We start from the raw sequence: 25,326 nt of genomic DNA on the forward strand, positions 1-25,326 counted from the left end.
ACCGCTAAGAGCCTATTCCATAATAAATGTTGGAACATTCCACCTTCAAACTTTTTACGAGAATTCTCTAGCTCAAAATTCAAAATGCATCCTTATTCTCACTGCTTAAACCCTTTCTACTTTTTTTGATATTCTGGTATATATAGCCCAGATGATTTCCTTTGAGTAAATCTAAGTATAAATTAGATATTCTCTCTGAAGCTTAAGGATCTTATTTTCATGAAAACTCTCATAAATCTTTAAAAAATGATCATTAAACACAGATTTCCTCAATTACAACATCTTTAAATGTCTAATATTTGGACATGTATATTATTTAAAAAAATACATCAATAGAAAACTTTCTGAATGTCATTAGACAACGAATTAAGCAAACTTTTTTTTATTGAAGCTTAAATTGTGGTACAGAAATACATTTCAACTGATTTAAATCCAACACCATGAAGAGAGAAATTATGCACCAAAATTTTCCCTCCTCCATCATACATACTAGGATTAATTTAGATTACTATTCAATCTATAGTTTTCATTTTCCTAGGCTTTGTTCCATACAAATTTGTGCAGTTTCTCAACATTAAATAGCAATCTTAAATCCATTAGAGGGAAAAAAAATCAGACCTCAAGCCAACAAATGTCATCAGATCTACTGGGACACTGTTCAAGAACAAAATCCACTTTGAGCATTGGTCCTCGTAATAGCACCAAAACATCAGGTACTATGCTCTAATTACAAAATCAAACTGATCCACTGATCAAAAGCTTCTTCAATGAAACTCTGAATCAACAACATGCTTAAAATAAAAGTTCAAAGTGTTCCAACCACTTGATTTCAAATCAAGTGGATTTTATGTTTAGAAACACTGAAAAAAAGTGTTTAATTTATAAATACGGAAGGAACAAAAAAAAATCACTGCTTCAATCCAGAAAGAATAAAAATTTTGAGGACAAGAAGAAATACAAAATTGAGTCAACTTTGCTCTTTTCTCAGCTGCTTAAATCTCAGTATTTGCAAATATAGCTAAAAGACACCAGCTCTTTTCAGCCTGTATTTCTAGTCATTTCCCACTGACCATTTTGGAATTTTTTATGTTACAGTTTATGGAAAGCATCACACTTCACTGTGCATGTCTGAATAACCAGAACAGTTCTCATTCTGGGCAGTCTCACTTGATCCTATGAAACCAAGATGAAAGGAACACCAGGAAGAGGAGCTGTTAAGGCCAAAACACTACCACATGCATCACAAAGTCACAGAACTTTTAAAGTCACAAGATGGCAAAGACATCGATTCTGCTTTGAACTGAAGTTTATGGCATATCATTAATAGAAATTTGTCGAAATGGCTGCTGAAGTAAAAGTAAATCATCTGAGCTGACTTGACTTGATGAATCCAATACACCTTTATCTTAAATCTCCCTGCTAATAAATTTAGTGATAAAAATTCTCTGATATTACTACTTAGCAAGTTAGTAAAGGCATAGTATTCATGAGGAGCTAGTGTCATTTAAGGGGTGGGTGAGGGAGCTGGGTAGGGCACTGAATGGCGAATGGGTCCATACAGTTCTGCCATTAATCCCTAGCATCAATCTATGTCTTACCTGCTAATCAACACTAGCTTATTTTTGTCACTATCTTCCAAAAGAGCTCATGCTAATAAAAAAATGCCAAACTCTCTTGACTTTAAAAGAAAATTAAGCCCAGGGTCCATTCCCTCCTTCCCCCTCTGGGGTATAAGATTAGTATAAACCCACAGTGTAACAGTGTATTGCTTTATTGAGGGGGTAGGGTTGGGAGGGGAGACACCATGGTGAGGAATGAATCAATTAAAGGAATACAAGTATAGGAAGCAAAAATGTTAAAATAGTAATACACAAAATGGATAACTGCAATAATTTTCTTAAAGAGCACTTGACTCGTGGAAGAAAAACTTTAATTGCTGTTGCAAAAACATCTGTATGAAGTAGAAATTGGTTTCAATAATATTAGTAGAGAATATGTTCTAGAAAGTGGAGGTAACTGGATGTAAAATCCCAGTAGCAATTTAATATAGAACAGTCCCAGATGGCTAGGCTGAGGCCAACACCTAATGAGGACGAAAGCCTTGTCTGTGGGGAATTTTGGATGATACCTGGAGAAATATTACACTGTGCATAAACCAAATTGAATTGTTCTCACAAGTGTTGTAAAGTTTCATAGAGTAAAAGTTTTTTTCTACATGCACTTCAATTTCACAGCAAGAGTGGCATAGGATACCTAAACACAGAAGAGAGCATTCATGCAAGATACCTAACTCCTTGATATAATAATGCATACAATTCAAAATGATTACACTATCATTACATCTAGGGCTTTCTGCAACTACAAGGTGGTGGTTATGGAAAGCATGGCCCCTGGTATCAGTATCTAAAAAGCAACCACCACCTTCTTCTATGTGTGTTCTCTTTTTGCGTTTTTTCTTCATTTTTCTTAATCAACTCTGCTGTTGTTTCTGCTTCTTAGCAAAACTGGTAAAAACAAAATTGTAATCATTGAACATAGCGCTCTGGCAATCAAGACGTTTAAAACCTTCAATCTTCTGGGGTGAAGACAGCACTGTGCGACATTTAGAACTCTGGGGAAAAAATTTAAATTAACCATTAGTGCTCCCAAATCTGCAGAAGTATTTTCAAACAAAGCAGCCATGCAGTAAATATTTAAGACTACTATCTTAATGAAACTGTGGCATTTAAATATTCTAGCTCTCTCTTCATGGGTGGGATGAAGTGGTACATCTTATGTCCCTGCACCATCCCCACCAAGGTCTGTCAACATGGAAAACAAACAGGACAGGAGGAGTTCATCACTCAGGCTAGATATAAAACAAAGACCAACAGAAGTCCAAAGAGACACATAAAGCTTCTCATCTAAGAAAAACCTCAAATCAGTAGTACCTCTGACTGATTATGTGCCATCTCAGAATACATTTTATGACATGTCTCACTATCCTTATTTCCTGTAAGATTTTACTGTCAATACTAAAATAAATTACCTGATTTACAAACAAGGTGGTCACAAATTTTCCTGGCTTGAAGACTTCCACAACTTTCCTGATCAGGTCATCATAGGAGGTCTGACTTAAGTTTGTTTCAAAGCTAACATAAGAAAATTCTGGTTCTGGAGTGATGTGAATAGTCCAATAAGTTCCCTTAGAAAAATAGTTTTTGTGTTAATAATGGAAAGAGGACACTTAAATATTTAATTATTAAGCAAGATACCATTTATTACTTACATCTGATTTCATTCCATTCATTGAATACCCACAAGGATTGAACATTGTGGCATCAATGACAGAACCTGGTATCAGGTCACGAATTCCACTCTCCTGGAAAAAAGGTAAAGGACTGAATTTAAAACAAATTTGAAAAATAAACTAAGAATGAGTTAAAAATATTTACCAATAGTCACCACGCAGAAGAATACAGATTACTGAAAATGCTTACACGAGTGACATCCTTTGCAGTAACACCATCTTTCATGTAGAACTGGTCCATAACTGCTGGGTCAAGCTCACTCATCAGAATTTCCAGGGTTTGATCTGGCTGATTGATTACTCGACTCTCAGGGAAATCCAAAGTATACAAGTACCTGCATTAAAGTATAAAATAGTTTCTAAAAATGACAACTGAAAGTTTAAAATAAATCTTATACAGAACAAAACATCCATCAAATTGTGTCCAACATACCAACAGTCAGAATTCATCCGTCCCATACAATATGCTGCTCCATCTGTTGAGGGAGAATGTAAAATACATTAACAGATCCATCTGATAGAATGGCTCTCCCCACCTTCCAAGAGCTAGGATGATACTACTTGTCTCCTAACAAAAATGTCAATGAAGGGAAATTTAAGTGGGTGAATTTGCAAGAAGGCGATCCCCCCTCACCCTTTAAGAAAAAATTTTACTGACTGTCCTTTGGAGATGCACTTCAGCTAGTGAGTCAGTCTAAATGGTGCTGAGACAATTATGGCTTACATTCCCCTAAAACTCCACTAAGAAATGGAATTTGGTCACCCATTTCTCCACTCTTCCAAGTAAATACACGTTATTTTGTGTAGTAAGTTCTTCCCATGGTGATTCAAAGCCTCATTCAACACAGTAAATTAAGAGTTGGTAGATATTTAAATTAAACTCAGCACTCACAAAACTATACTAGGCTGTATCAGTATCAGGAGATAAGAATAGGATAGATTTTCTTGTTATGTCGTTCCTGTGAGTGACTTTGCTCCAGGTTATTAAAATCATCTTAGGTTTTCATCCTCCTCTAGGATATGAAGGTGCTAGATTATATAACCTTTACTTCCCTGTCCTTGAAGCTCAAAAAGGAAGGTCTATAGATAAAAGCTTAGTAAATGGATGGAAGAAAATCTTGCCAATTTAGTTGAAGTGACACTATGATCTATGTTGATCACTTTTAATTCCAACTCAATTCCTGTATAGAATGCTAGACAGTTTCTTAGCATGGGTTTTTGAGTCACTGAGCATTTTTCTGGAGGAAGGGATCACAGCCTTCATAACCACCCAGGTGTATGAGAGTAACTGGCTAAAAGATGAGTGCTCCCTCTGGCAGGTGATCAATTCCTTGATTTCCACCCCTACCCCCATTGTTTCAAAACTGACCTGAGGTACACACAAACATATTCTAAAATTCGTAATCAGCTATATTGATACATTCATCTTAACTATATAATGTGTTGCTTTTGCATATATGTAAAAAAAAAAATCTTTCCAAGAATATATCCTCTAAGAAAGTAAGATTCAAATCTATTTAAACTTACTTGGGAAAATTGCATTAAGAAACTCTATTTCTTCCTGGAAATTCCGGTGTGGGTACCCTTGGTGAGACGGCTTCATGAAATTCTTACGAGAATAAAAGAAGCTCTAAAAAAAAACAGACAGACAGATAACTCCATTTGCAGAATTCTATCACCTTTCCTAAACCAATGAACTGTTTTATACATATACATATCAAAATCAAAACTATCACTATCAATATCTTCCCCAATGACAGTTAACATAACGTTTCTCCTTTAACATGCTTAATAGATGTGTAGTATTTTGGTGACTGACAGACAAAAATGAAGGCTACTATGCCAAAGAGCAAGATTTCAGATCAATAGCCATGAGTTAGTGTTATACAGAGCAACTCTGTTTTTCAGCTGTGGATTAAGAATTGCAACAGAACATTAAGAATGTAGATTGGGACAGCGAATTTCTAGAAACTAAAAAAATGCCCAATCTACTATATACAGTATCTATTTCTAGAGCAGGAGTTTCTTATCTGAGCTTTAATAGGCATGTAACCAAAAATTCTGTGGGAGAACATGTGTATATTTAGTTTCAAAAGAGTGAATGATCCAAAACCTAGGAATATATTGCTAAATTTAGATCGTCTTAAAAGGATCAATAGTTAACAAAAATTGTTTCTAGGTCCTACTGACAGCTATCCATTATTTTAGAGTTAAGTAAAATATGAAAATTCAGTATCCGCTCACCAGAACAGTTATGCCCTAAGTATAATTCTTTTTTTAGGAGGTGGGGGTAAATTAAGTTTTATTTATTTATTTTAATGGAGGTACTCAGAGTGAACCCAGGACCTCACGCATGCTAAGTGGGCATTCTACCACTGAGCCTCCACCCACCACCAATTCTTGAATGCTATCAGAATTTTAACTGACTATTGCTCTTTAACATAATCAATTCTTTATTATGAAAACTGGATAATTTTTCTCACTTCCCCTTCTTTTCTTAGTTTGTCTACCATTCATAGTAACTGCAAGGAATTTACTACTGAAAGTGTATGGTATTTTTTTCTTTCTCCCATTTGAGTTTTATCCCAATTCTTTCTCTTGTTCCTCTGTATTTTCTGTTGTTCAGGAGCAACAGGCACTCTTTCTCCCATGGTATGAGCATCTTACCCACTACAACTGAAGAAGTATACAAATTTATTTACCTGGCATATCACAGAACATTTATGTCACCCCCCAAAAGGATTAAATAATGGTTGTTTTTTTTTTTGATTACTTACTTGAATTGAGTCAAACCCACTGTAATCCCTAGCAAGTTTCAACAGGGGAACCAGTGCTTTCAGCAAGAGGGTGGTACCACATGTCTTCAAAATGAAACGTCTCTTGGAGACAAACATGCTACTCTCACTGCAGTTAAAGAAAAAGTCACAGTATTATAACGATGTTTCCGCACTACTGAAACTTTATTACTGGACTATTATTTACAATGTAAATTTTTGGCTAGTTATTTTAAATGTTAAGATCTCTAGGAAGCAAATAATGTACTACGGTATTCTTCCTCTTTTATTATATAAAAATCAGTGTAAGGTTCTAGAACCCCACAGAAACAGAACTTGATTAGGTATAAAGCGTATTAAGCTCCTCACACAAACCTTCTTTTACTAGTCAACTCTCCTCCTCACCTAACCGGCTCACCTCAAGGCAGTAAAGATGGCCACTATCTTCAAGAGCTATTAGGTGAGACTTCAAAAACCTACCGCCTAGGACACATGAAGTAAACACTTTATTTTATACCACATTTTAAAAAATAAGGAAAAAACAATTATAGAACTAAGATCCAGAGGAACGATTTTCTATTCCATGTAAAGTATGATTCAGACTGAAATCAGTTAGCCAACACTTGTTTTAGAGGACTTACCTGAGTACATAAGCTTCCTGCTTGTCAGTTTTTGTCACACTTATGATTGAACATTGCACATCCTTCAAAAGTATGTCCCACTCGGATCTATTATTCAACCAAAAAAAAGGGGGGGGTGATGATTAATTCATAACAGTACTTCCCTACTCTCAGTTACAAAGCTCTCAAAGTTTTCCAGTGGCTTAAGACCCCATGTTTTATATTGGTTGTCAGTCTTGTTCCTGCTTCTCTTATGAATACCAACATTTAGTTTGGGTGTTTTTTTTTTTTTTTACCTTTTTCTTTGTCAGGGTTTTTTTTTGGGGGGGGGGGTATTCATTCATTCATTCATTTAATGGAGGTACTGGGGATTGAACCCAGGATATCATGTATGCTAAGCACTCATTCTACCACTGAGCTATATACCCTCCCTCTTCCAACATTTAGTTTTAACTCCAAATAATCTACACTGACATATCTACCAAGTAAGATGGATACATCATGCTATAGTTTGTGAAACATAGAAAGGTCCATAAACCAAGGGAAAACATTATCTTTCACACTAAGATTAAAGTGATTTGATTAAAGATTGATTAAAGAAATGCAAGTTAAGGGTGGAGGGTACAGCTCCAGCAGTTGAGTGTTTTGTGCATCTTGTTCCTAACTGATGTCATGTCTACAGTTGTTTTTGACCCCTTATGGTTTCCTTGAATCCTGTTGTTCGAGCTGCAGGCCTCACAGCCTGCAGCAGGAGGTCTCAGCATGCTTAAAAGGCTAAAACCATTTATCAAACTGACTTTAAACTGCCTAAGTTTTTCTCTAGAGCTCTTTTCCATGGAGCCCCTTCCTATGTATCCTTTGTTCTAGGAACAAGAATATTAAAGAGTCTCAAAGCTGGAGGTGAACTTCATACCCTGCAGAAGGAAGGGGACCATTGTATCTGCAAAATCAAGAACTTTGCAACAATTTGCTACCCTGAGCACAATCTCTAGCTCCACCCCTCAAACTCTTGAACTTTTACTTTAAAACTCCCTCCCTTCTTTCCTAGCAGGCTCACAGACTTAGATGCATTAGCCCACTGTGACCGCCTTTGTCTTGCAAAGAAATAAAGGTGCCTTTTCTACTTTATCCAAAACTGTCCTCAAGTCTCAATTCAGTAAGCAGGATAGAGGTGGTTTTTTGGCAACAAGACCTTATGGGAGGGAGTGTAAATTAGGAGTTTGGGATGAACAGATATACATTACTGTACATAAAATAATTAAACAACAAGGATCTACTATTAGCACAGGGAACTGTATTCAGTATCTTGTGAATTAACCTATAATGGAACCTATAATGGAAAAGAATCTGAAAAAGAATATATATATATATATATATATATATATATATATATATATATATATATATAACTGAACCACTTTACCATACAACAGAAACTAACAGAACACTGTACATCAACTCTACTTCAATTAAAAAACAAATAAACCAATCTCATAAGAGAAATCCTCAACAGCACAGAAACAGGTATGCCTTATTGTACCAATCAATCCTGCTAGAATTCTGTGCCTGTTTTATCATTTTTCTTAAAAACATACATACATATATATATATATATATAAACATATATATAATTGGCCCAACGGTCAACTGGATGACCCACCAATGACGAAAGGCAGTAATTCCTCCCACTAGTAAATTAGTTCAACTGAATAGTACTGAGACCCATCTGAAAACTTAAATGACTTAGCCTTGCTAACGATTATAAAGCCTATTTGCCCACAACTTTACCAAACAACTTTTAAAAAGAGCTAACAATTATTGCCTTTTAAAAAGTGCTAATGATTGTTTGTATGAAGAAGAAAATACACATTAGACTGGGCCATGGTTTTGCTGTTTCAAACTTAAATTTACCCCTGAGCTTGGTTTAATAAAACCTATTTCACATGACAGATGAGAGTAAAAAGCATACAAAATTCACCTAGTAGATAATAAGAATTCAAATACTGAAGATAAAGGTAAATAATAAAGTAGTCACTATAAATATTAGAAGCATTAAATAAAATTTTGGAGCACGGGGATCCCTTTAGAAAGATCTAATTCAGATCTTTCAATAGCACTACAGTTCTAATATCATTACCTGCTAACTTCCCACTAGAATTCAGCACTCTTCTACAACCACCCACTGGACGTACTAATGAATCCTCTCCTATCACCCCTTCTCAGTTCTATCTATTTATGTTGACTACCCCCATTTTGTTCAGATATAATTGACATATATCACTGTGTAAATTTAAGGTGTGCAGCATAACAGTTTGCCTTATGTATTCTGCAAAATGACAGTTTAGTTAGCTTTCATCATCTCACATACAGATACAATAAAGAAAGCACTAAAAGAAAAATAATTTCCTCATGTGATAAGAACACTTAGGATTTACTCTTAACAACTTTCACGTATCATACAGCAGTGTTAACTATAGCATGTTAACATGCTCCATGGCTGAGCTAGATAGTATAACATGAACTCTCCCTTTCTTGTATAGCTTTGTTTTTTTTCTTGGATTTAAAAGCTGCTTTACTTTTTAATCTGCTTCTGTTTTCTATGCACATCCAAATTTATTCTCAGATGTACCCCCAAATGTCTCCTTTCAATGTTTCTTTTAAGTGATTCTTGGCCAAGAATAGTGTGCCAAGACTTAGCTAATAAGAACTACTATGCACATGGATGGGGCTTGTTTGGTGGGCCTCTATGCTGTTTCACTGGGGAACTCTGTGTTATTTATTTTCTTTTAGTTCTTTTGCCTGAGGCACATTAAAATTTCTGCTAGGCAAAAGAGGATAAGGGCTAGGCATGGCACACTGGATTTAAGCTTTTATTGTTTTCACTGTAGTGACTCCACCCTCAACACTACCTACTTCCCCTCATTTCAGAGAGATATGGTTTACTGTCTTTCAAAGAACAAAGTGTTATCTAACTTTCAGATCTCCAGGCATCCCTTTTTATCTAACTCATTTTATGATAAAGGCATATATAGATAACTATCCCTATTTTCTGTACTTCAGTCATACTGGGTTTTCCCCCACACTTTTCTCTCTTCCTAGAAATAAGGCACCATAAAATTGTTGACCCAAATCAAGTCACTTGAGAGTGAACAAGAACGTTTAATTATGCTGAGACAGCATACATAAACTTTGTTCTGGATACTGCTGGAATGGATTTCATCTGGAACCCCTGTCCCTGCCCGACTCTTTCCAGCTCAAGTCACCTCACTATCCCCACCAGATCAAATCTGCCATTAAATTAGGTTTTAAAACCCAGAAAGCTATCAAGTATTTTATTTGTGTGGCTATTTTGGTATTCATGTTAATCCCACTAGTCATTTCACGTAGTTAGGGATTGAGTGTTTTACTGTTTCTATCCTTAGTGCCTAGCCCAGTTCATAACAGGCTCTCAAGTATTTGTTGAATCTGGCAACAAGTAGTTATTCTGATTAGATCTTATGGACTTGTTAGAAAACCAAACAGCCTTAAATTAAAAAAATCTAAACTGTTACATGATCCTTCACTGTTTTCAAAATTTGTCACCAGGTATTTAGAGGGTGAGTTCCTGAGAAGATAAAAAATAAAAGATTTATTTAATAGAATTATCTTATTAATGAACTACTGATATATATTCCACTTGAAATGCTATTTATTTTAATCTACACAAATGAAGCTTATTCATTTCACTGACCAATATCCTTATTATAAAACCCATTCATTATAATGAACATAGACATAGATAATTTCTCAAATATTTTTTCTGCAACACACTCCTCTTTCTGGGAATCTGACACAAAACTTTAAAGCTTTTGGTTTGTGCCACAGGATCTGTTCATTTTCAGTCTCAATCTTTCCCCTCTCCGTTGTTCAGACTTTTCTACCTTCAAATTCACTCACTCTTTTGTCACCTCCATTCTACTAAAGCCCATTCAGTAAACTTTTTATTCCAGTAGTTATTTTTTGTTATCTTTTTAAGTTCCATCTTCTATTTCTCTGCTAGGACTGTATCTTTTTAAGAGTGTTCACTCCAACTTCCTATGGAATGGTTACAATGGCTTTTAAATCTTGATCTGCACAACCTAGGTTGGAGTTGTTGAGTGTCTTTCTTTGAGAGATCCTGAGAATTTTCTGGTCATTCATATGTCAAGTAACTTATGATTGCATCCTGGACATCATGTTATATGATTTCAAATCTTTAAAACCTATGGAGCATGTGATTTTAAATTCTTTTAGCAGGAAATTGAAATGGTTAAGCTCAGTCTTCTCATTCTTATCCAACTTCTGTGGGTTATGTTATGATTTCTTAGTTATAAAAGCCTTTGATCTGTCCTGCTTATCTGTCTGTCACCCAGTGGCCAGCCTGGGACTGGGAGGTGATCTATCAGTTTTCAAAGCCTTTGATATGCTGTTTAGGGTCTGATGGATAAATGAGCAGCTAAGAGATGTTCATATAAATCATTAGGATTACTTTCTTCACCTCTTTCCTCTCCATAATATCCCTAACAATTTTAGTTCAAGAGTGAGAGATGGGAGGTGGGTGGGGAAGTAAAGAGGTTCTGCCTGTTGGTCCTCTGGCTAGAAAGCCAAGGCTTTAGTTTCTCCACTCTGCAGCAGGCTGCTACAAACTGCCTCAGCTCTAGTAGGAGAGAATAGAAAAAAATCAAAGCAATACAAAAACAAACAAAAAGGATTTCCCTTCACTCTCCCTGACCCAAAGGGGCCAATCCTTCCTTGCCTTCTTTGCATACCAGAAAAAGAGGACCTCTCTGAGAGCTCCTTTTGTCAATTTTTGTATAGTTCCAGGTTTCTGGCAGTTTTTGAGACCACCCCAGGAGATAAACAGACGGAAAAAAGAAACAATTTATGGCTATTTCAGTGATATTTTGAGTTTTGACTTCCTTCTCTAATTCACCTAACATTTATTTTCAGAGTCCTCAGCTGCTCCATGCATTGTGTCCAGGGTTTTTAGTTGCATTTAGTAAGAGACAGAGTAGAGTGTGCTTATTCCATCTTGATGGAAATGAGAATGCTCTTGCACTTAGTCACCATTAGTTAATAATTCTGCAACCAAATCCTTCCTTACCTAATAGAAAACCTTCATGTAGTCAGTATTTCTCAAAGTCACAGTATGAAAGAAACTGCTTTAAAATACCCTAAGTAAAACACAGCTGAATGGTCTGTTAACCAAGTGATTATAAAAACTATCTTAGGAGAGCTGCTGACTCAAAAAATCAATCAATCAATCAATCAATCAATCAAGGGGCAGGAAAGATGTGACAGAGACAGAACTGAAGAAGTTAATCCAATGCTGTACACGTGCATAAAGAGGAAGGGGAAAAAACCAAAAGCAAAACAGCTGAGAATTTTCAGCAAATCATTTTATCACATTTCCATGGGAGAAAAAATGAGCCTCCTTTTGTAAATAAAGCTTTATGGAATCCCAGCCCCACCTAGATCATGATTAAATATTTCAAAGAAATGGTATACTCTACAAATGATAGGACTGAATGATCTTAATCACTGTGCCAGAAAAGCAAAACATTAATGGCATTCATATTTTATATTTGAAATTTTCTCAAGAGTCTGGGGTCTAATAAAAATAGAACAAATTGGGGGTGTTTACATGGGAAAAGATACAATTAAAATAATAAGACATGTCATCCAAATCAATGACTTAATGGCTAATGTCAGTTGTAATGGCTACACTTTTTAATGTGAAAATTTAGTAAATGCCTCAGGTCAAATGATCTTCAACAAAGGTGCCAAGACTAATTGGGAAAAGACAACGTCTTCATCAAATGGTGTTGGAAAAACTGGATATGCACACAAAAAAATGAAATTGGACCCCTACTTACACCATATAACTCAAAATGGATTAAAGATCTAAATTAAGACCTGAAAATACAAAACTCCTAAAAGAAAACATAGGGAAAAGATTTAGCACATTGGATTTGGCAATGCTTTCTTGGTTATTACACAAACAGCACAGGTAACAAAAGCAGTAATAGGCAAGTGGGACTATATCAAACAACTTTTGGAGGGGGGCAAACACTCAACAGAGTGAAAAGACAACCTAGAATAAACTATATGGCAACAAACTGGACAACCTAGAAGAAATGGACAAGTTTCTAGAAGCATACAGTCCACCAAAACTGAAACAAGAAAAAATAGGCAATTTGAACAGACCAGTCACTACTAAAAGTGAAACAGAATCAGTAATTAGAAAAAAACTCCCTGCAAACAAAAGTCCAGGACTGGATGACTTCACTGGGGAATTCTACCAAACACAGAAAGAACGTACACCAAACTCTTCCCAAAAGACTGAAGAGGGAACACTCCCAAACTCATTCTATGATGCCACTATCATCCTGATACCAAAACCAGACAAGACACTACCAAAAAAGAAAATTTCAGGCCAGTATCTTTGATGAACATAGATGCAAAAATTCTCAAAGAATTAGCAAACCAAATCAACCACACATAAAAAAGATTATACACCATGATCAAGATGGATTCATCCCAGGGTCACAAGGATGGTTCAACATATGTAATTCAAAGTGATACATCAACAAAACAGATGCAGAAAAACTATTTGATAAAATCCAATATCCATTCATAATAAAAAAAAAATTACCAAAATGGGTATAGAGAAAACATCTCTACATAATAAAAGCTATGACAAACCCACAACCAATGTAACACTTAAGGGTGAAAAGTTGAAAGCCTTCCCAGTAAAATCTGGAACAAGACAGGATGCCTACTCTCATCACTTCTATTCTACATAGTATTGGAAGTCCTAGCCATAGCAATCAGACAAGGAAAAGAAATAAAAGGGATCCAAATTGGAAGAGAAGAGGTAAAACTGTCACTATATGCAGATGACACAATACTATATATAGAAAACCCTGAAGTTTCCACACAAAAACTACTAGAGCTGATAAAACAAATTCAAAAAGGTAGCAGGATATAAGATTAACAAACAGAAACCTGTTTCTTTACATGTACAATGAAATCAGAAAAAGTAAATAACCTGACCAAGGAGGTGAAATACTATACAGAGAACTTTAAAACATTGATTAAGGAAACTAAAGATGATTTAAAGAAATGAAGATATCCCATGCTCTTGGATTGGAAGAATTAATATTGTTAAAATGGCCATACTACTCAAAGCAATCTACAGATTTAATGCAATCCCTGTCAAATTACCCAGGACATTATTCAAATAAATAGAACAAATAATCCCAGAATTTACATGGAATTGAAAAAGACCCAAGGAAGCCACACTCAACACTGAAGCAACACTGAAGAAAAAGAACAAAGCTGGAGGCATAACCCTAGACTTCAGACAATACTACATACAGGGCTACAGTAGTCAAAACAGCATGGTATTGGCACAAAAAGACATATGGATCAATGGAACAGAATAGAGAGCCCAGAAATAAACACACACACTGTGGTCAATTAATCCTCAACAAAGAAGGCAAGAATACATACAATGAAGAAAAGATTCTCTCTTTGCAAGTAGAGTTGGGAAAGCTGCACAGCCACATGTAAATCAATGAAGTTAGAACACTTCCTCACACCATACACAAAAATAAACTCAAAATGCTTTAAAGACTTAAGCATAAGACACTATAAACCTCCTAGAAGAGAAGAAAGGTAAAACATTCTGACATAAATCTTAGCGATGTTTTCCTGGGTCAGTCTACCCAGGCAATAGAAATAAAAGCAGAAATAAACAAATATGACCTAATTAAACTTATAAGCTCTTGCACAGCAAAGGAAACTATAGTAAAATGACAATCTATGGAATAGGAGAAAAAAAGTATTTGCAAATGATTGACTGACAAGGGCTTAATTTCCAGAATATAAAACAGCTCATACAACTTAACTACAAAAAACCAAACCCAATCCAAAAATGGGCAGAAGACCTAAATAAGCAATTCTCCAATGAAGACATACAAATGGCCAATAGACACATGAAAAAACACTCAATATTGCTAATTATCAGACAAATACAAATCAAAACTGCAATGAAGTATCACCTCATACCAGTCAGAATGGCCATCATTCAAAAGTCCATGAACAATAAAATGCTGGAGAGACTGTGGAGAAAAGTGAACCCTCTGATACTCTTGGTAGGAATGTAGTTTGGTGCAACCATTATGGAAAATGGTATGGAGATACTCAAAAGACTTAAAATAGACTTACCATATGACCTAGCAATCCCACTCCTGGGCATATATTCAGAGGGGACCTCAGTTCAAAAAGATACATGCACCCCAATGTTCACAGCAGCAATATTTACAATAGCCAAGACATGGAAGCAACCTAAATGTCCACTGACATGACTAGATTAAGAAATTATGGTGTATATATATAATGAACTACTACTCAGCCATTAAAAAAAAAAGTAAAATAATGCCATTTGCAGCAACATAGATGGACCTGGAGATTGTCATTCTAAGTGAAGTATGCGAGAAAGAGAAAGAAAGATACATGATATCACTTATATGCAGAATCTAAAGACACAAATGAATTTTTTTATGAAAGAGAACTCACAGACATAGAAAACTTATGGTTATAGGGGAAGAGGGGTGGGAAGGGATAAATTGGGAGTTCTGAGATTTGCAGATACTAGCTACTATATATAAAATAGATAAACAAGTTTCTAATGCATAGCACAGGGAACTATATTCAGTATCTTATAGTAACCTATAATGAAAACAAATATGAAAGGGAATATGTGTAACTGAATCACTATGCTGTACACCAGAAATTAACAGAACATTGTAAACCAACTATACCTCAATTTAAAAAACCCTACAGAATAGGAAAAATATCTGCAAATCATGTATCTGTAAGAGATTAATATTCAGAATATGTAGAGAACTCCAACAACAAAATAAATAACCCAATTAAAAAAAGTGGGCAAAAGTCTTAAATAGACATTTCTCCAAAAAAGATACACAAATGGCCACCGAGCACATAAAAGATGCTCAATACCACTAATCATAAAAAATGCCAATCAAAATCATGATACAACCTCACACCAATTAGGATGTCTGCTGCTATTAAAAGGAACAAGTGTTGGCAGGGATATGGAGAAATTTTAACACTTGAGCACTACTGGTGAAAATGTAAAATGGTGCAGTCATAAGGGAAAACTGTACAGACATTCACCAAAATTTTAAAACTGAATTATCACATGATCCAGCAATCCCACTTCTGGGTATATACAGGGAACAATTCAAAACAGGATCTGTAAAAGATATGACCAAGGAAACAGAATGCTGCTGGCAGGTAGAAGAAACCCTTTAAAGTACTCTTATAACTTGCATCCTATCCTCAGATACAGCAGGTCAGACAGTCTCTAAAAATGGTGCCTAGAAACTTGAATTTGAAAGGCCTCCTTATGATTAGATTCCTTTAATGGTCAAGTAAAAATCAGGTTATCATGAATTTGCTCAAAAAGCCACTCAAGTATTTGAAGCTTCCCTGAACTGTGACCTTAGCTAATAACTTGACTTGTCTGTTTCAGAGACTCTCCTTATCACATTACATTCAGGCCTCAACACCTTACCTAAGGTAGTAGTGGTAGTCCTAAGTCAAAATCTTCCTAAAACATGAGACTATTCTTCAGCAAAGTCTAGGCTGACCAGAAGTTAAATTCTGAGGACACCTTTGTAGGGCAGGTAATTCAGCTATCCAGAGAAATAAGCCTTCACCTTTCATTCAAAGAAATCAACCCAGAATGCACTGTTAATTATAATCAGGACACTAAGTTCTCCATCTCAAACCTTTACCTAAAATTTAAGTCAGTATAATTACTGTTACATTCATTTGATTATTACTTTCAATGTGTACTTCTCAAAGAAAGGTGATATGAAGACAGCAGTTCAAACTTTTTGGAAACTGCTATGAGGACTATAGTGAGAAGCTTATTTCAATAGGAAGCTTTTCTACTCCAAAACATTTATGCTAAAAGGTTTTTTGGCAATGGGTTGTAAATTCCTTCAATGGAAATTACTGATATTGCAATATGGTGCAGTGATGTAGTCAAGTAAGTCATGAGTTCTGGGAAAGTTAATGCTGAAGTGTGATTTACTATTTTTGCAACTGCCCCCAGTCCATTACTGAAAATTTTATTTTAGCTTACAAAATTTGAGTGAAGGAGAAGAAGAATAGCAGAACATGTCACTAGTCCTAAATGTCTTTTCCAACATTAGTATTATAGAATCTAGTTTTCATATTTTCACATAGCTGAAAAAATAAATCACCTTTAACCTTCCCACAATGAATAAAATTTATTCTCTTCACCTCCACTACAGTTTCCCATGTGAACCCATCTCATTACTAAGAATAGTTCAGGTCTGTGACAAATTCTTAAGCAAAAAGGAAAGCCAATTTATAGTCCTGAAAGATCAAACTCTTTCATCACCAAAATTTCTATTTTCTAATAAGCTTCTTCCACATACCTGCTGTTTCTTATAAAAAGGTTTCTGCTTGGTCCAGCATTTTAGTCCAGCAACTCTAAGACATTATAGAAATAGACATATATGGTCTATTTCTATTCAATATCATTTGAAATTGCAGGTTAAACCTAATATACTACACCCTCTTTCTACATTTCAATTTTAAATATTGTGTGAAATTAGTTTTAGAACACATCATCTGTTCCTTATTCATTTGGATATGCCTGTACTGCTTTTCTCTGTATTTTTAACGGATATTATTTAACCCAAGTCATACCAGACAAGATTTTCTTTCCTAAGAGAATTAAACACAAACTATACAATATGCCCCTTTTATCTTTCTTGAGAAATTAGTTTAAAAAAAAAAAGCTTCTCAGTATTATCTAATTTGTTCATATTACACTCAAGGTAAATTCTAAATGGCCTACAGGAGAATGGAAAATGTTTAACAGAAAAGGTGAACATTCCATAAGTGGGTTCCAGCTTGACTTGAGTTAAAGCTTAAAAAGATGAGCCAATTTTGCTTCAGGTGCATTCTATTCCCTCATAACTATATTAAAAAAAAAAGTTTCCAGATGGATTGCAGACCTAAATATGTAAAGTAAAAAAAAGTTTAGAAGAGAAAAAACATTTTCACTACCTTAGAATGAGCAAAGGTATCTTAAAAAGGATATAAGAACTGCCAACCATTAAAGGTGAAAATACTGATAAACTATATTAAATAGTGAACTTGTTTCTAAAGATATCATTAATAAAATAAAAAAGGAAGCCATAGAAGGTATAAGATATTTGTAATACACAAGCTGGACAGAGAATTCATGCATAATATATAAAGAACTCCTGAAAACTGAAAACTCATCTGAAAACAGGCACACCTGAACAAGAATTTCACAAAAGATAGCCAAATGGTGAATAAAGATATGAAAAGATGCTCAACTCCATTGGTCTGAAGGGAAAAACTACTATACACCCGCAATAGCTAAAATTAAAAAAAAAAAACAATGCAAGTGTTGAAGATATGGAGCAACTGGCACCTCAATGCTAAATATATGCACACCCCATGACTTGGCAATTCCATTCCTAGGTGTATGTATATCTAACAGGAAAGCATGCATGTTGTCTACTAAAAGACACAATAGTATTCATAGCAATATATTTGTATCAGCAAACTGGAATTACTCAAATATTCATATTAATAGTATATTGGATAAATTGTAGTATATGGACACAACACACTATATATGAGAATGAACTAAAACACCTCAAACATAATGTTGGCCAAAGGAGGAGTAATACATACTAAAAGATTTCATGTTATATAAAAATGGGGAAAAATAATCTATGGTATACTAAGTCAGGATAGTGGTTCCCCTAGCCTGACAGGGGAGTAAGTTATAAATGAAAGGAGGTACAGGGGGACTTCTGGCTAGTTACATTCCTTAGATTTGAATGCTGGTTACATGAATGTAATCAACTTGTGAAAATTTGATATCTACTTATGATTTTCATTACTTTTGTGTTATGCTTCAAATATAAAGCTCAAATATATTTATTTGTGTAATAACTCTTCAAACCCAACACTGCTTCCAATTAAGTATTTTTTGATCCTTATCCCTGATGATAGCAGCTTTTCTATAAAACTATTTCAGCAGCTTTCCAGATATCCAAATTCACACTCATTGACACTGTACAAAGAATTTGGGGGCACACAGTAGTCCAAGTTGATTTAGCACAGATGGTAATTGCTAGGTTTACATACACTGGAGGGGAGGGCTTATCGCAACCAAAATTATCCTCTGGTTTGCAGCAGTAAACGTAACACATATGCCAATGATGACTTGATTAATATTTCTATCAGTAAGACAATTCAGTAATACGTAAGATAAGAATCACTGAAAAGATGAAGTTACTATGCAAACTGTTTACTGGAGGCATGCACCCATTTATTTTGTTACAGGACTTCAAATTCTATGTCTTTTCATTTACATTTTATCTACAAGACTTCTTACATACACATATACCTGTGAAACTATCAAAGGACAGTGACCATGTGCATCACCCCTAAAAGGTTCCTCAAGCCTCTCTTTAAAACACGCTGCCCCCTTTACTCCCATCCTCAGGCAACCACTGATCTGCCTGTCAGATCAGTATGCATTTTGTAGTTTTATAGAGATGAAATCTTACTGTACTTCTTGTGCAGCTTTTTTTTTTAACCCCAACACAATTATTCGTTGCATGTATCATTAACAGTTCATCTCTTTTTGTAAATCACTGATTAGTATTCCATTCTATGAAAACATCACAGTTTATCCATTTGCCTATTTAATAGAGATTTTTATTTCCAGTTTTGGGGCCATTATGAAATAAAACTGTTAATGAACATTCATGTAAAAGTGGTATGAGCACATTTCCTGTTCACTTCGGCATATACATGAGTGGACTGGACTGGCTGGATCAGATGACAAAATGTACTAAATTATCAAGCAACTGCCAAACCATTTTCCCAAGTAGTTATACCATTTTCCATTCCCATCTGCAGTGCATGATAATTCTGGCTCCTTCACAGCTTGTCAGGGTTTGATATCAAAATTATACAAAACCCAAAAGAAACAGTGAAGTGTGCTCCCTCCCTATTTTCAATAGAATGTATGTAAAAGGTTGGAATTACTTCTTCCTTGAAAGTTAAAACACTCCATTGTAACCACGTGGGCCTACAGTTTTCTTTATGGGATGACTAATAATTAATTCAATTCATGTAATGGTCATAGGACTATTAAGATTTTCTATTTCTTCTTGCATCAGTGTTGGAAAGCTATTTTTTTCTAGGATTATTTCCATAATATCCTTGTTATTTTTAAAATGTCTTTAGCATCTGTACTGATGCCCTCTTAGGACAATTGTGCCTTCTTACTCTTAACCCTTTCCACACCCTTAGGTTTTATATGCTTTATAAGCAGTGTAATTTGTTTATTTTAGTCCAGTCTGTTAATGTGTTTTAACTATGACTTTAGTCTATTTGCATTTTGGTGGAATTACTGAGGGTGAGGATGTGAGACAAGGACAAGGGAGGATTTTCTGGCTTCCAAACTTTTATATCATTAAATAAGAACAAAGGTACTAAAGACTGATTATTCTGTGGAAGAATTAAAGTTTGACTTCATTAAGCTACCTAAAATTCATCATCTCCTCTACCTGAATAAAAATACATCAAATTGCTAAGGCACCCTTTAATATTAAGTAACCCTTTAGACTGCAGTCTGATATGCTTTCTTCTCATCTGGTTTGCTTAAAAAAAAAAAGGAAAAGAAAAAGATTCTGTACTCAAAAAGAATCAAACACAAAGAATTTAACAACTATAGAGTGCTTACTATGTGTCAGACAGTAAAGAACTATCCATCTATTAACCCACTTAATCCTCACAATTTACCTATGAAGTAAGAACCATTATTGTCTCCCATTTTAGAGATGGGAAAACATCAGCTAGCTATTAGATGATGTTTGAATTCAAATCTAGACATCCCACAGGCCATGCACTAACCATTTCATTATGCATCACTCTTCTAGATGACTGGTAATCCTGTGATCTCTGGGGCCTGCACCCCACCTCCTCAAAGACCAGAAGCCAATGATTCTCTCTAGATAGTCCATTGATTTTAGGTGGTTTATCAATCATATATTGGTTTTCACCTACTTTTTTGCCTCCTAGTAAGTAACCTAATCAGTTAATCATTGCCTGAAAATGTTTCTTGGCTCAAAAATGTTCCTTGAAGGTGCTAACTAAAAATTTGCACTTGCTATCTGCCTCTACAAGGATTGGATCACACTGGCACTTCCCATCTAATTCTGCTTGGATTTAAGGATGAGCCGCTGCAGGCACTGACCTCTAACACACCCTGAAAGGAGTTCAGGATGGAGGTCAGGAATGAGGCATTCTGTGCTCTGGGAAAATTGGCTGAACAGGCCTTCAGATAGGTATTTTCAGGAGATTTTATGACCACAATTCTTGCGTCACCTAATATCTAGAAAAGCACTAAAACCATTAACAGTGACATTTGCTCCTTGTGACTGGCAGCAAGCCTCTGCCTAAACATGTGCTCTACTGCAGGTACCCCACTTCACTGAAATCATATATAATGAGTTTTCTCCCTGCTTCTCTGTAAGTTTTTCAGAGCTTTCTGGGATGCTGCGGCCTATGTTCCTCATTTTGCCCCAAATAAAACTAAACTCACAACTCTTACGTGTGATTTTATTTCAGTCGACAAAGGTTACCAACAGACCTCACAGTTAAATCCAATTGATTTTTCAGTTCTTAAACTTGCTCTAGCTACAAGAGAAATGTGGTAGTAAACTCTCAAAATAATGATTTAACAAATTTTAAGTCATCTACAAAATGTACGGTACTAAATCAGAAACGACAAAATGAATATTCTGAGCTAGAAGGTTTAACTTTTGCCATCAATTTAATATCCACACTGAAGCAGTAAAACAATTTCAACTGATGAAAGTACAAAGGAAGTGGTTCTCAAACATTTTTTTTTTAAAGTCAAGTTGCCCCTTTATAAGCCTTTCTCCAAGCTTAAGTTCTGGCATTTTTTGCCCCAAGAACTTGGGGAGGAAAACCCCTTCCCTTTATTAAGAATGTGTCCTTACAAATAACCCTTAAACACACTTAAAGAACCTGAAAATTTTATTCATTTTATAAAATTGTTCTTGACAATATTTTCTGGATAATACTATCACATTTTTTTTTAAACCAAAGGCGTATCACCACCATCAGGGAGTTTCCCCATCTGTGAAATGGAGGAAACACTAAACTTCCCCATATTTATAAGTAACTACTTCCTATAATAAACACACAAAGTGCTTAGAGTAAAGGGCTATGTTAAGACATTTTAAGTGTCGCACAAAGCTTGAAAAATAAGGCCTGTCACATTTTAGCTAACGCGATGCTTTTCTAACAAGAGAATCCTTCAAGATAGAGTGACTTAAAGTCCCGGCAGCACGTGTCCGCCTGGATTCCCTTCCCCAGCGCTTTTTGTCAGCGACGGCAGCGAGCGCAGCCAACATTCCTGAAACGCCCATTGGCCCACACCCCGGGGCCAGGCTTCTGGCCGGGCCCCGGAGCTCATTGGTCGTCGCCTCTCAATGAAGCGGCCGCGCCGGTTCCTCGGCCACACTCGCTGCATTTGTGTACGAAGGAGCCTAGAAAGGCGAGGGGTGCGCCTAGCGGTGCGAGCGCCGCGAGAAGCGGGCCGAGGCACCGTCCGGGTCGCCTGTGCCCTTCTTTGCGCTTGGATGAGACCACCACAGGACCTCTCCTTTTCTGCGCGACCGCCCAGCTTTCTCGCGTGACTACCCGGGGTGGGAGGCTCGGGCCTCAGATTCCTTTACAGGCTTAGGCATTAAAGGTATTATGTCTAGGCTCCGACCGGCCTCTAGCTCGTAACCGTAGGCAAGCCTCACTCCACCCCGCACCGCCGACGCGGTGGTAACAGGTTACACAATCCAAGGTCCAGAGACTGGCGACCGCGGCTCGGTGGGCTCCGCGGCCGTCTCCCAGAGCCGCCCCTAAAAGGCTTTGGTGCAGAACACGGTAGGGCGGCGGTGGGGCCCAGCCACTGCGACACTAAAGCTCCCGCCCAATCCCCGCCGCCCGGGCGCCACATGCTGCCCGCGCCGACCGCGGGCGGGAGGCCTGCTCGCCAGCCCCTCAGCCCGGGGCCGGGAGGGCCCCCTCCTACCGCCGCAGGCGGAGAGAACGAATCGGGCTCCCGACCCACTCCCTCCCTCCTCCACTCGAGGCGGGCACGCCCGAATTAGCGCCTGACTAAGCCCGCTCAACCACACCTGCCGGGAGGGAGCCCGCGCAGCCCCCCCACCAGGCACCCCAACCCAGGGCCCTGGACCGCCAACTTGTTGTGTTAGGAGGTGTCGGGAGATTCCGGCCGCCTAACCACCCCGAGCCGCGCGGCCCGCAGCCCCGCACGGGACGTTACCTGAGCACGCGGCAGCGCTAGCCACCTCCCCTCCCCCCGGGCAGCGCCCGGCCCGGCAACGGTGGCGGGAGAAGCCCGCTCGAGCCCCGCGTGGACCGGACCTCTCTCCCGGCCCCGGGGCCCCCTCCACGGCCGCCAAAACGACCCCGCCCGCGGACCTGCCCCCACCTGAAGGCTGCGGAACCCGGCCCTCGCCCCCACCGCCTGGAGCTGGTGCCTTCCAGGCGGCAACAGCCCCCAGACCCGACTGTGGGCGAGCCCCGAGCACCCACCTTGGGATGGTGCGAAGATCCCCAGATCCTTGGTTTGCGTCGGGCTGCTGCCTGGAGAACCAAACCTCCAGGAGCTTCTCGGTCCCTTCGAAAAAATGTGCAGCTTCCATCACCGTGAGACTAGCGAACAACCAACAACCACAGAAAATCAACTAAATTAAATCTCTTCTCCCGCCGCCGCCGCCGCCGCTGCGGATTGTTCCAGCTGTGTTACTAAAGTTCAGGTTCCTTTTTTTGCTATAATTTTATATTAACTTTTTTTTAAAAAAGGGTTAATAAAATCTTCCCGGCTTTTTTTTTTTTTTTTTTTTGTGAGCGAAAGTTGAACGTGAGTCTGTTGGAAATAGAGGCAGATACAGCTCAGTCTCTTGTAGTCCGCTGTTTCCCCGTTAGAGAGAGTTGAGCGAGCGCTAGCTAATGTCGCCGGCCATACTGTGGACGCGAGGGCGCTGCGTGAGCAACGCATTTATATACCCCGTCTGCCCGAAAGGACAGGAAGTGACGCAGCGTCCCGCCCTTGCGGCTCATAGCTCCAGCCTCCTGTCAATCACCAGCCGCCCAGTTGCAGCTGGCCGGCGGCCCGCCTGCTAGGAACGCGGGGAGCTGCTCGCCGCGCTGCGGTTTAGTTTCGCGCTGGCCCCTGGGCGGGAGACGGCGCTGTGTTGTCCGGCTGCGGACTAGGAACCTGGAGTCGAATGCAGAGTGGGTGGGAGAGCAGGAAGGGAGTGAAGAAAGGCTGTGTAGCGCTGCGTAAAACAACTGGTTAGCGGAGAACATGGGTGGATCCTCTGGAGGGTTGGCGGGGTGCGGCGGGGGCGGTGGCCAGTGCTGGGCTGGCGTGGTTTCATCTCGTGCACTTCACCGCGATTCCTGAGGTACTCGGCCATTCTCTAAAGTGTGCTTTCCCCTAGGGCGAACGAAGCTAAACATTAAAACTCAACATTTGTCCGTGACGCACATGTTGCCTAGGGTCGGATAAGCAGGCGCTTTAATTCAGCTCACGCTTTATCAGCTGATGTGCGAATGAACGCAGTTCTCCACCCTTTTACACAATAGCCAGAAGCGTTGTCTCCCTATTTAAAAAGGGGAAAGCAATGTGGCGCCCAGCCTTGGAGAGCTCCGGCTCTATCTACCTCCCACCATGTGGCTCGCCAAGCCTCGGAGTTGGCCGAGCGCGGTAGCTGCCGGGAAGCATTAGCAAATCCGCGCTCAATTAGGTCAACTGGTGGGACTTTATTCTGCATAACTATTTCTAGAGGCTGATTAATTAAATGTAATCTGATATTGATAATATTTTTATTTGAATTTTCTCAAACTGATGAACTAATTGAAAGCGTTCCCTCCCCCACCTCCACATTTTACAGTGCTATCATCTTACGTACTTAAGAGAATTTCCACAGAAATTAATACAGCAGGGTTTCAGAGCTATCACTAGTCGTGATTTAAAGAGCCATGAATCTGTTATTTCAGTAATCAAAGTGTAGAAGAGTTGTCAAGTCGTAGTCAAACAGTTTAACTTGACGTGGCAAAATTGTGGTAACAAAGTTAAGACTTTACTCAGAAATATGGGAGAAAAAAACCCAACCTTACATAAAAAAAAATCACCATTGTCACAAAAGACTTCTTATCATCCTTAGAGAAAGGCTTTCCTCAACTACAAGTGAAGTAAGATAATGTTGTAAGCGTGAAAAACTAAATGAAGAAGATGTAGTTTGAGGTTGTACTCCAGATTCCCTGCAGGGTAGTACTTGTCTTACAAGAATATGAATCTGTTCAAATTTCTCCGTGAAACCTGTTGAAAGAAGCTATGTTGTGCAGTACATATGATACTTTTGGCCATGTTTTTAAAAGCATCCAATTC

The 25,326-nt window shown here is 37.9% G+C and overlaps 1 protein-coding gene across 1 annotated transcript; it reads right to left on the reverse strand.

The window, feature by feature from the left end:
• Positions 1-366: 366 nt before the first annotated feature.
• Positions 367-23,918, reverse strand: AMD1 (adenosylmethionine decarboxylase 1). Its single transcript, XM_010991990.3, has 9 exons — positions 23,466-23,918; positions 6,705-6,791; positions 6,067-6,193; positions 4,817-4,919; positions 3,723-3,765; positions 3,480-3,624; positions 3,269-3,361; positions 3,029-3,184; positions 367-2,611 (listed from the first exon to the last, which is right to left on the reverse strand). Exons 1-9 carry the CDS (start codon positions 23,573-23,575, stop codon positions 2,471-2,473), a joined length of 1,005 nt encoding a protein of 334 aa, XP_010990292.2. The 5' UTR covers positions 23,576-23,918; the 3' UTR covers positions 367-2,470.
• Between the last annotated feature and the right edge of the window lie 1,408 nt (positions 23,919-25,326).

This window comes from Camelus dromedarius, chromosome 6 (genome assembly GCF_036321535.1).
Source record: "Camelus dromedarius isolate mCamDro1 chromosome 6, mCamDro1.pat, whole genome shotgun sequence".
Taxonomy (NCBI): domain Eukaryota; kingdom Metazoa; phylum Chordata; class Mammalia; order Artiodactyla; family Camelidae; genus Camelus; species Camelus dromedarius.

What these genes read in the sequence shown, in the direction of transcription:
- AMD1 (XM_010991990.3), bottom strand. Translation starts at nt 23,575, where the DNA reads ATGGAAGCTGCACATTTTTTCGAAGGGACCGAGAAGCTCCTGGAGGTT. An exon ending in CTGCAAAGGATGTCACTCGT is followed by an intron (nt 3,362 to 3,479) that starts GTAAGCATTTTC and finishes CCTTTTTTCCAG; the next exon opens with GAGAGTGGAATTCGTGACCT. An exon ending in TGAATGGAATGAAATCAGAT is followed by an intron (nt 3,185 to 3,268) that starts GTAAGTAATAAA and finishes TATTTTTCTAAG; the next exon opens with GGAACTTATTGGACTATTCA.